Source organism: Cynara cardunculus (genome assembly GCF_001531365.2).
Source record: "Cynara cardunculus var. scolymus isolate 2C chromosome LG 6, CcrdV1, whole genome shotgun sequence".
Classification (NCBI taxonomy): Eukaryota; Viridiplantae; Streptophyta; class Magnoliopsida; order Asterales; family Asteraceae; genus Cynara; species Cynara cardunculus.
Window position 1 is genome coordinate 9,948,259 of NC_037533.1, and position 12,387 is coordinate 9,960,645.

Sequence of the window (12,387 nt, forward strand, 5' to 3'; positions counted from 1 at the left end):
TTCAAATCCAACTAGATGCCAAATTTACCAACAATAAAGAGTTTTTTAGACAATAATTAAATTCTTAACCTTTCATCACCTCTTAACATATTTTGGACCAAAAATATAGAATATGAGCAAAATGGGTACCAAAGATACAATAAAATAGGGGTATAGAACAACAAATAACTCTAACAAAATGAGAGTTATCAGTAGGGTTAGAGTGCGTGTCAAGCCTTAAGAGGAATGCTTGTTCTTTGTTACAGTGAATAGTACAAAAAGCACTATTTATGAGCAGACATCCTTACCTAAAGTTGGTGGACAAAGAGTCGACTAATCAGCTCCGTATCGTACTAACTTTCGTAGGGGTATGAGTTTTGTCCTTTGTGTGCATAAGGACAAGACAACAACAATCGTTCTAATTATATTTTAGATTTTTTATATTTAAAATGAGATGTTTATTCTGTATTTGAATATGTTTATCTGCAGTTAGTTACATAAATTCATAGGTGAAGCTTTAATAAGTTGTACTTACGCATAATCTACTTGTAATCTTGAGTTTAAGTAATATGCATTAATAAACAGTACTTTATGCATAAAAAATGGTTTTTAAAGGTTTTTGTCAAATGCTTTATAATATAGTATAGATATAGATAATATAGTATAGATGCATTAATAAACAATATTTCACGTATAAAAAGTGATTTTTAAGAGTTTTTGTCAAATGCTTTATAATATAATATAGATTATGTGTTTTTAAGAAAACAATAATGATTTTATTTTTGAATAAAATATAAATTTGAAAAAAAAAATATCAATGTTAATATCAAATCAACTATTTAAAAGTTCTCATTTTTTATGTAACTTATTTAATTTATTAATTTTTATTATAATTTAATTTAAGTTTAATAATGAAGTAATTTATTTTTAGTTTAATAATATAAATTTTATAAAGATAATAATTAAATATTTTGTTAGAACTCAATTATTATCCTAATTATATTTTAGATTTTTTATATTTAAAATGAGATGTTTATCCTGTATTTGATTATGTTTATCTGCAGTTCGTTTTACGAATTCAAATATGGAGCTTTAATAAATTGTACTTACGCACAATTTACTTGCAATCTTGAGTTTAAGTAATATGCATTAATAAACAGTATTTTACGCATAAAAAATGAGTTTTTAAGAGTTTTTTATCAACTGGGGACAAAAACAATCATGACACGTGTCTCATACATTCATAGGTTATTCATCATAAATAATGTATCATTCATGATAAATGTGTATTTTTATCGTTAATAATGAATCAAATTAAAATATGGATCATGATCGTATATTATTCATTATGAATAGTTTATGAACGTTTATTTTCATTAATTCATACTGAATATGTACGCTAGAAACACTTGTGATACTCTCCTTTATCCTCCAACTTATAACCGGAAATCGGTTTACAATTAAACTTTTCTTTCTAAAAAAGATTTAATAAAAATCTTAAATAAATGAAAAACTTAAAAAACCCTTCTCAACCGTGAGATCAAATCATCCAAATGACGCTCAGATTACACAGGACAAGGAGGACTTCCACTGTACAAGTGGCGTATGGAACACGCTGATTTCATCGTCATATAAACGAAGCCCTCCTTACGAGCAACAAAATCTCACCGACAAGATGGACGACTCGATGAACCCTAACCCTGCCTTCTTACCTCTTCCACCTGGCTGCCAATTCTTTCCTTCAGAAGAAGAGCTCGTCTGTCACTACCTTGCCCTCAAAAACAGTGGTGATCATCTCGGATCCAACTTAATTGAGGAGATCGATCTGTATCGTTTCGAACCATTCGATTTGCCGGGGAGGGCCTGCTTTTTGTTTGGGCGTGAAGGGAAGCGCAAGCATTGGTATTGTTTCGCGGCCATGCCTAGGGTTAAGAGAGGAAGAGGGGAGAAGAGACGAGCCGGTGGCGGGATTTGGAAACGGAGTGGTTCGGTGAAGGATATAGTGGGTGCGGGTGTACAAGGGGTTGTGCTGGGGACGCGGAAGACTTTTGTGTTTTATTTGGGTGATTCGCCCAAGACTGCTGTGAGGACCAAGTGGATCATGTACGAATATGCGTTGGTTGATCAAAAAATGGTAATACTTCTACACATGCCTCTTTTTGTTCTACTTTGAATGCATTAATCTGTTCTATGCAAGTCTTAATTTGTTGGTGTTTGTATGAATAGCGAATTATATGTGGTTTTTGTGTTGAGGAACTGAATTCATCCGTGAAATAGTGATCAAATTCATCGCCATTGCCGTGTGCTGTTTTAAAACTGCTACGCATCGAGAGTGGTCTTCGATTTTGATGCCAAAGAAATGGGGTTCAGAAATCAAACTATGCTCATTCAAATGATTCATGGCTTCTTAAACTTCACTTTATTTCACGATCTAGGTTTTTCTTTGCAGTTCCAGTCCAACATGGGTTTAGATTAATTTATGTATCGTTTTTTAGTCCATTTACATTAATATTCAAGGTGCATTTATATTCATCATAGTAATGGATCTTCCGAGTTGGATATAGGGAGTTTGCTTGGTTTGGTTTATAGTTGTAGCATATCTTCATTTGTTCCATTTAGGTTGCTTTAGCTGAATTCAGGCTGCTTATTCTGAGTTTTGTTCTGTTTAGTACCATTTAGGTCAAATTAAGTCCATTTAGTTTGTTTTAGGTCAATTTTGGTCGGTTTAGGAAAGTGAATTAGATTAGTTTAATTGCTTTTCTATTTGCTGAGGGAAAACATTAGTTAATGCTACATAGTACTCCTGATGGGCCAGAAAGATGAACAAACATGTCTAGACAAATCAAATTCAAACTAATTTTGACTGTTAAGTGTTAACTTTGCTATTGGATGGAGAAGGTATAACCGAAGCCATTAAATCAAGACAATGACCACAAAGACCAAAGCTTTGGTTAGCATGATTTTGGTTCGATGTGAAGGTTCGAATAATAGTATAATAATAATACCATGCTTAGTATGGTAGGATGAATGCAAACCTGTCATTTACCCCAAAGGATGAAGTGGTTGTTTATGTGAAAACCACCGGCTTGTGCACAAGTGTGAACAAAAAGGAAGAGATAAGAAGGAACAAAGAAGGGAGGAAGAAAAAAAGATAGAAACAAAGGTTAGTAAACAGTCAACAGTAGAAAAAACAGAAGCAACGAACGAAATAGGTATAATTAAATATACTATAACTAAAGAAAAAGACACATCTCTCCATCTATCATTGGACCCTGCAACCTTATTTGCCAGCTAACCTTCCCGATGTTCCACCTTAACTTCACTAACTCCCTTCTTCTTAGCCTTAGTCACACTAGGTCTAGTTTCCTACATGGCTACACTCAACTCTACTACTCTAATCCGATGTCTCCAAGAGATCCTATCAGAGCATGTCTGTGGAAACGTCCAAGGCAACCATGTCCATCCTTAACTGCTCATCTCACGCCTTCCTCGGCCTCCTCCTCACGTCCTCGATCGTCACACTCTCTACTTTCCTTACCGACGCCACCATCAGTCTCCTATGACCTTGTCCAAACCACCGTGGTCTTCCCTCTCCCAATTTATCCGTGATAGGCCCCAACTCCACCTAGAAGATCTCGTCTGGTGTCCTGTATAACATAGTCTGCCACAAGTCCATCTAAGCATCTGCATCTCTGCAACTTGCAACTTCCTCTCTTTGTCCTTCCTTGTCAACCCAAAATGTCATGTAATTCAAGGACCATGATATGGCATGATAAACAGAATGTACTACCACATTTATTGTGAATCATTAAGCAAAAGACATGCTGGTAGCCTGGTATTGTATAATTATGAGATTGTAGGAGTAGCATGTGAAATAAAGCTGGTTGGAGTAAGGGTAAAAAATTTATCTCCAATAAGTTCTTTTCGAATGTTGAACTTCAAACCTGGTTATCAAAAGACTTCCCTGCACCAGAAGCAAGAGTGAAAATTGATGCATCTCTATGCATGAAAAAGTAAAGCAATGAAATAAATAGTAAACCAGTTGTGCTCCTTTGACCAGTATTTCATGGGGCCTTGCCTTTTATCAAGTGTTGTTAGTTCAACTATGTAGCGAAAATAGTCTGTTTGGTGGTGAACCCGTATCGTGTTTAGAATATATATGTTAGCAACCGTAAAAATCTTAAAAAAGAATTGATGGTTTCTATTTTTTGGGGCCTTGACTAAATGAGGTTGTAATTTCTGTTTGGTGTTGAACTCAGAGCGTGTTTGGAATATTAGTTAGCTTCATAAACAGCAAAAATCTAAAAAAAAGAAAGTATATTGTCAGCATTGCACTTCTAGTTTCTCATATGTTAGAATTAGTTTCTTCAAAATAAATTTCCTTCATCTCCTCTACAATCTCACTACTACAAACAGCATTATGCCACCCTCATGTCACCACCACTACCTCCTCACTTTCATACTGAACACACCCAAAGCAGAGATCTGGCGATGCGAGGCTGTGATGGCTACATGAAATATATTTACTTCAAAAGCTGCGATGGCTATATATAGGACTGTTGGCATGAACGTAATTGGTAAACAAACATAGGATATTTAAATAGATAATTCATGGAATCCTCAGTCACAGATTCAAAATTACCCAAATTCTTAAGAGGATTAGATAACCTAAAGATTATTAAATAGTAAATTAGTAATTAAGACTACAAATGATTCATGTAATGAGGAATTTAAGTTCAGGAGGGGGAAAATGAGATGAATGATTATCTACGTTGTAAGAATACTCAATAAATTTGGTAATAGAAAGGTTGAAATGATATAACGGAGCTAATTTAAATTATGTTTATACACATTGCATGTTTTCCAAACTCCAAAGATAGAACAACAATGATCCAAATAATGTAGAAGTATATCTAAACAAGCATGAGCAAAGGGGGATAGAGCAACCAAAGAGTGTGGAGGGGAAAGATTAAATATTTAATATGTTCATGTTTCCTTTCCTGTTTGTTTCTGATTTCTGAATACACAGGTACACATTTGCATAAAATTAGAATTCTCTCTCCCTATACTAGTTTTAGTAATGAGAATTCCCCTATTTATTTGATGAGACATGTGAAAGAAAAAAGAAAAGATCCCCTGTTAGGTTAAAGGAGAGGGATGACCTATATCCTCTTGTCATTTCAATATTTCATTCTAATAAAATATTCAGTGAGTTTTACTATAAAGAAGTTGAGAAAATCACACTGAATGTTATTTATATTTTTCTGCTGTGATGCTTGTTGTAGACTGCTCAGAAAACCTGGTATTGTGTGAACATATGTGAAAATTGTGGTTTGATTTACCAATCAACATGTCCTTTTGTAAAGAAAAAAAAGAGAGAAGGAAATGGTGTCATGTTCATTGCTGTTTCACATTCCTTGTCCTCTTCGTGTCTTTTTTCATCAACAAATATGTTATTATTTGTATGTTTGGTGTCTGTATCAGGCAGAAGCTTCTTATGTTCTGTGCCGAGTGTTTGCCAAATCTCACCACCGAAGCAACACCCCAAGTGATGTCCTGAAATCATGTGGTGAGAATGTTAAAACAGTGCGCCACATTGGTATTCAGTGTGATGATGCACTCATCAGTGAAAGTGGGATGGTTAAGGTGAGCTCAATTGGTTCTGCTGATAATATTTGTTTGAAAAGATTTGGTACTTCAAATGGTAAAGTTTCTGATCTGCTAGTTGCAGTGCAGGTATTTAAAATCTTATTTTTGTCAATTTATCTGTCTCAAAGATGGTAATAAATGCTATTTTATGGTATTTTGTTTTGTATTTTTAATTCTAATTTGTATAATCTTACTTATTTGCCGTGTGACTTTTCATATTGTCTTTACCAGCATCATGTTGTCGAAATTTCATGAAATCTCATCCGAGCTATCATTGTAATACTAGGGTTTCATATTGTGTCTGTGAGATCAGTTTTGAGTTAAATATGAAATGCATCCTAATTTTAGCTCTAACTCCATATTTTCATTAAAAAATTGACCAATAATTTTAAATTTACTCCCATCATGGCAAATTGCATTAAATGGAAAATGTGCTTGGCTTAGGGGCCGTTCACTCAGATATATATCCGATAAGCACTTACAGTTAGGAGTCAACACTATAATATATTTTACCAGGTAAGATTGTACTACATCAAAATGGTATCGTGTGCAACAATTTACCCGGTAAGCACTTACCCGGGTAAGAGTCTTCACCCTCTCTTACCGGGTAAGACTCTCCATCTTTATCATTGCTCTTACTGGGTAAGATTTTTGACCTTTGCCATAAAAATTACCCGATAAGCACTTACCAGGTAAGCGTTTAGTAAAAAAGCCCCTTAGTATCTACTTCCTCATTCCCTGAAAAATCCAAGACAGAATTGTTGAAAGAATGTTTCTCATGCTGAAACTGATCTTTAAATACATACACATAAAGTAAAATGCTTACTGAATTGGATCATACAACATTTGCAGTTCATGGGAAATCAGAAATCACTTTCTGATTTTCTAGTCTATTGGAACGCAGACTTTCTACTGATGAACCTCTGGAAAATTGTGGCTTGAATTTGCAGCCAATGATGAATGAACAAACCCAAGTGAAGCTTGATAGGAACCCAGCCATGCTCATAAGCTTTCTTTGTCACAGTTAAAATGCATGAAGATATGAACAATATTTTGAAGATAATATAAGCATTGAAGTCATGGGACGATTATAATGTTGTAAAATCGTAATATCAAGTACATAACCATAGCATTAACATTTCACTTGCAAAGTGTATTTATGAATTATGAGTGAAATATTATAAATATGCATACCCTACAAATTATAGTTAAACATCTCCAGGGACCTATTATTATCTAAATCTCTCTCCTCCATTGGTATTTTCTGCTCACTGGCAGTTGTAACTATGGTTGTCATTGTAATGAAGTCAGGAAAGAGGGCATGGAATTGCAATTGCCTTGGAATTATATGAGAAGAACGAATGTACAGAATATACGCTCTTAAGAATTTATTGATGTTTTTCTGCTTTGTTCTCATTTATGTGCTTGATGGAGTGTGGTACTAGGATAATAGATAATACTTGTATGTATCCAAATGGGCCATTAAGTTAAATGCTTTTCAATTAGGAACAGGATCTTTTAAAAGAAAATGAAACTCAAATAACTTGAAAAGCCTAAAAATACATGATACCTTACCCATGTGTATATATATATATATATATATAGAAGTGTTACATCATATGGAGTTTATGATATTTATTCATGGATATATGCAGATGAATCCATTGGCCTTGGAAGAAGACTTCATTGAGCTAAATGATCTTCTCCGTCCACTTTAGGTTGTCAAGTAAATCCCAAGTGCTTGATGAGGCTTCATTATGGAGGTCCACTTCAAACTATGATTGAAAAACCTACGAAAGGTTTCACGAAAATCTGGACAGAAAGCGTTGCATATCTTTCTGTACACAATGGTGTCACAAGGCTAGTCTGCCCTCCCAAGGTATTCGGTTTGCTTATTTGCTTTCTTTTTTCAATCTAGTCCCCCGGGTGTTGCCTCAACTGTAGGATGGTGGTCATCCGTACAGGAGGTCGGGTTCAAACTCGGGCGGATATATTCCCGAGAGTTGGGGTCAGCTGACATTTGACCCCTAAATATCCATAAATTTGAATACCAAAAATTCATGGATATGCTACCGTTTCAATCTTGTATGGTTTTGGAATCGACAAGCAGATCTGCGGATGCTGGTGGCATGGATGGAAGGGAGTACTGCATGGAAAGACCGGTGATGGTGATGTTATTGCTAAAACGGTCGGTTTCAGATGCTTCACCTGCCTTTCTTCTCTTCTGTTCATGCTACCTGTTTATCTATCAAATGGCTTTACTTCCTTAAACCTGTACTATTTTTACACGTGTATCATGTTGAAGAATTCTTTATATTATGTAATACATAACATTGAGGTTCACTTAATCTCTTGTGTGTATTTTTACAACATGATCAGTAAATCCCATGAAGAGATGTTTAAAATATGCAAAAAGAATCTGTATGTTTACACTTGAATACGTAGGCTAAAATAACATTTTTGCTGGTCTTTAAACTCCAACCAGCCTCCTGGCATAAATGCAGTGTGCAGTGTGCAGTGTGCTTGAAGATGAGGTGATTTTTGGCGTCCATTTATTTCCGGTTTGAAATATCTTAATTGCTTTATGAATTATATTAACAAGATCCTTACCACATGCTTTCAAATAAAATTAAGGGGTGGTTTACCAAATTTTCAATTAAATCTTGTATGGATAAATTTGTTTTATGTTATTTATTTTTCTATATAAATCAATAGTTTGAATAACAGAAATCCTGAGTATGAACTGCGTGCTGTTTAATAAATTATTGTTTATTTTTTAAGACAAATGATATTCTTAAACAAAAAAAAAAAAATCAAAATATAAATTCATTAATACCATCCAAAGATCAAAACATAAATTTATAAATTCATTGATATCATCCAAAAATCAAAACATAAATTTATCAAATACTTAAAAATCCAAGTTTAAGCACAACTACTTAAAATTTAAATATTAGTGATCAAACTATTTGCAATTCCATCCCACAAAATGGCTATATATCAAGGCTATTTGCACCCCATTGGGTTTTTATCCAATTCTTCTTCTCCAAGCAAAAACAGCAACAATCAAGCAAAATCATACTATTAAACCAAGCAAAAAACAACAAAAACCAAGCAAAAACAGCTATTGTAAACACATACAACAATCATGAAGAACTCGTGCAACAATCATGAACTCGTGAACAACTCGTGCAACAATCAACGATCATAATGATCTTCAATCTGGATCGTGCAACAGTCGTGAAGAAAATTGTGAAGAAAATTGAGTGTGCAGAATGGATTTGGAGAAATGGGTGTGCAGAAATCGTCAATCAAGTGGGTAGAAATCGTGACCTTTGGAGAAGAGAGCTTGAAATCGTGATTGATTTGGAGGAGATAGCAATACATTTGGGCTTGGAGAGCTTGAAATTGTGAAAATGAAGATAATATGCGGTTAGGGTTCTAATATTTTGATTTGGCGTGCTTTATTAAATCAAGGGGTAGGATTGTCCTTTTTTTGGCTGAATGGTGGACAAGAGCTTTTTCTCATCTTTGCGAATAAGCCTATTTCTGTGCAATAAGCCCCAAGTAAACACATCATTTTGGTTGTGTGAATAAGCCCATTTACTCATTAAGCTCATTAAGTCCTAAGTAAACACCCGCTAAAAATCATTAAGAAGTGTTCTAGGTTCTTATGCAAACAGATCCTAGAGAAATCTATTCAAGTTGCTTGGTCCAGTGAAAAGGCTCCCAAGCTCGAGCAAAATTTGTGACAGCTACTTTTTAGTGTCGGTAGACTCATGCTTTTGACGACAATGCATGTCTTTTGCAGCGCAAACAAAGCATAGCCCTTATAACGTTAACACTAAAACTGCTCTTGGAACTGGGATTTTGGGGTTTGCAGTAGATTATGTTTGTAAGAGGGTAATTCACTCACTAGACCTTTTGGTCTAACCCTCATTTGTTGTAATAAATTGTTTTGCAGGTCATCCAACATCTCATGATAAAGGCAAAGGGAAGATGTAGAAGAATTTTGGAAGAAAATTTTATTATGACAAAACTTTTGTTAACTCATACTGTTGATTTATCATATGTAAATATACTTGGAATGTTTGTAAATTTTTGATACAAGATGTAAGTGGAAGTATGATACCTTGTTGTTAGCACTGTTTAGTACATGATGAGTTGTTCCATTTCTCGCATCATATAGATGCAATATTACATTTCCTCGCATCACATGGATGCGATTACCTCACTTTGTCGCATCACACTGATGCGATAATCCCACCTTGTCGCATCACACTGATGCGATAATCCTATTTCTTGCATCACATTGATGCCATAACATCCATTCCTTGCATGACATTGATGCGAAAACATTTTTACTCCATTATAAGGATGCGATAAAACCAACTCATCGCATCATAAATATGCGATAGCTCACACTCATTGCATCATAAGAAATGCGATAACTGTTTCCATATTATCAAAATCCCATTTTTACATAAAATTGACTTTGCCACCCTTATTCCAGTATATGTCTCTCCTGATTATGTCACATTTATCCCAATATATGTCTCACCTGATTATGCCTCTCTTATCCTAGTATATGTCTCACCTGATTATGTCACCCTTATTCCAATATATGTCTCACCTGGTTATGCCATCCTTATTCCAGTATATGTCTCATGCCACCCTTATCTCAAAATATACCTCTCCTGATTATGTTACCCTTATTTCAACTAGATAATAAACACATATCAAAACATAAAATTATGTTAAAAATAACATATAACATATTCAAAACCCATGTATGAAACCCTACGATTTCTTCACCAAAAACATATTTAAATAATGTTTTTGAAAGTAAAACTCACCTTAATCACAAAATAGATACCTTCAAACAACCACAATCAGGGCTGTCCCTGGGGGAGGGCGACACGGGCGCACGCCCAGGGCCAAAAATATCAGAGGCCCAAAATTTTCCCCTAAATTACAATAGTAGTCTAAAAGATTTTAATAAATTAAAGAAATCCAAAAATTGTAACATATAATTAGAGACAAAAAGAATTTAGTAGAAAATAAGGGCTTAAAAATATATCAACTAATTACATTAGAGAAGAAAAAAAATTAATTGGTCATTCATTATATGCTATTGTTTATTTCCTCTCTACTTTTTTTTTATCTCCAACAAGGTCCAATGATATTGGYTATTGCTATCTCTAAAAACTTGACTGTTTTCGTACTTCAATAATTCAAAGTTAAGATCATGTGCTTGCTATTGTTATATATATTTTTTGGATATTTTATCAATTTATGTTTTTATTGACTATTGCTATTTGGTTATCTTGTTCTAATTGTTTTTATTGACTATTGTTATCTATTTTTGCTTCTACATAAAATATTTTACTATTATTTGACAATCAATCTATTGTTCTTATAATTTTTGACTTGTTTCATGGTTTTGTAATTAATCAATAAATTTTTTCTACTAGATGTATTTAATAATGTCTCTTATATATATCATGTTCCATAAAATTTTAATCTTAACCACAAGGGTGGTGCCTGATTGGTTTGAGTTTGGCTCCAAAGGTCAAAAGTACCAGGAGGTCTCAGGTTCAAATCCAAGGAGAAATAAAAATCCCCTTGTGGCTACGGAGGTTCAAATGCGGTGACTCCGGGCTATCTGCAAAGCAGGTGGTCGTCCTGGAATTAGTCGGTTCGCATAGCGGGTTGGATATCCAGGTTAATAAAAAAAATCTTAATATCTTATTTTAGTTGAGCAAAAAAAGAAGGAAAATATAATTTAAATGTTTTCATCGATTGTTTGACTTATGTATCTTTCATTGGGATTCCACYACACCAYAAGATTCTATTTAAGTGYTCAAACAATCATTTGTTGAGCTTGTATATTATATGTTAATTTCATTATTTATTCTTATTGGATCTCAATGGATCATTTTTTTCTTTTATATTTTTATTGATCCTAATTTGTTTACTTGTCAAGAAAACCTTGATAATTTATTTATAATTGATCTCTCATTGACTCTAATGATTACTTCATTCACACGAATTATCTTTTTATATCAAAATAACATATATTTCTTGTTATGAACTAAAAGAATTATTATTTTTTATAAAAATTTATCAACCATAGTTTCTATACTCTTGGTTTTAAATTACCTAATAAGAAATACGTAAATTTAAGTACTCTCTTATATATATAATAAAGATAAATAAGATTTATTTCCTCAGTAAATTATTAGCATTTATTGTACTCAATTTTATACTAATAAAAAACATTTATTGAATTTATTTTCGTACTTACCGAATGTTACTACAAGAAAAGTGAGTTTTGACGATGTGCCTTTTAGCGATAACATGTTTCCTTCACAAGTTATAGCGTCGACATGTTGTTGGTGTACTCTTTCTGATGATAAATGGACATTTAGCTACGACAAAAGTCGTTGCTAAAAACCTTGTTTCTTACAGGGGGCCTGCTCTTACGTTCGTCCAGGGCCTAAAAAATGTCAGAAACGAGCCTGACCACAATAATCAGATAAGGTCACGTATCAACTTAGAGCACCCACACAGGGCTTTCATATGGATTGCAATTTGAATTGCAAATACAATTTTGAATGTGATTGCTGCCATGTAGGATTTGGAATTGCAAAATTTGCAATTCCATTTGAAAGCCACGTGGGCACACTTCCTCTCCAATTTCTTTTTGTTTTTTCTAATTATTTAAATAAATTAATTTTTATAATATTAATATATTTA

General features: G+C 33.7%; 1 protein-coding gene across 3 annotated transcripts; it reads left to right on the top strand.

Annotated features, from left to right (window-relative positions):
• The first annotated feature begins 1,647 nt into the window (after positions 1 to 1,647).
• On the top strand, positions 1,648 to 8,043 carry LOC112514523 (NAC domain-containing protein 72-like). Of its 3 annotated transcripts, XR_003069414.1 has the most exons (4): positions 1,648 to 2,113; positions 5,464 to 5,625; positions 7,284 to 7,507; positions 7,739 to 8,043. XR_003069414.1 is itself a non-coding variant. In XM_025121040.1 (3 exons), exons 1-3 carry the CDS (start codon positions 1,655 to 1,657, stop codon positions 7,344 to 7,346), a joined length of 684 nt encoding a protein of 227 aa, XP_024976808.1. In that variant the 5' UTR covers positions 1,648 to 1,654; the 3' UTR covers positions 7,347 to 8,043. The 3 variants fall into 3 exon arrangements, 2 of the variants coding, with proteins under 2 accessions (XP_024976808.1, XP_024976807.1); XM_025121040.1 differs by having other exon boundaries at positions 7,284 to 8,043; XM_025121039.1 differs by lacking the exons at positions 7,284 to 7,507; positions 7,739 to 8,043 and adding an exon at positions 6,481 to 7,135.
• Positions 8,044 to 12,387: the final 4,344 nt, after the last annotated feature.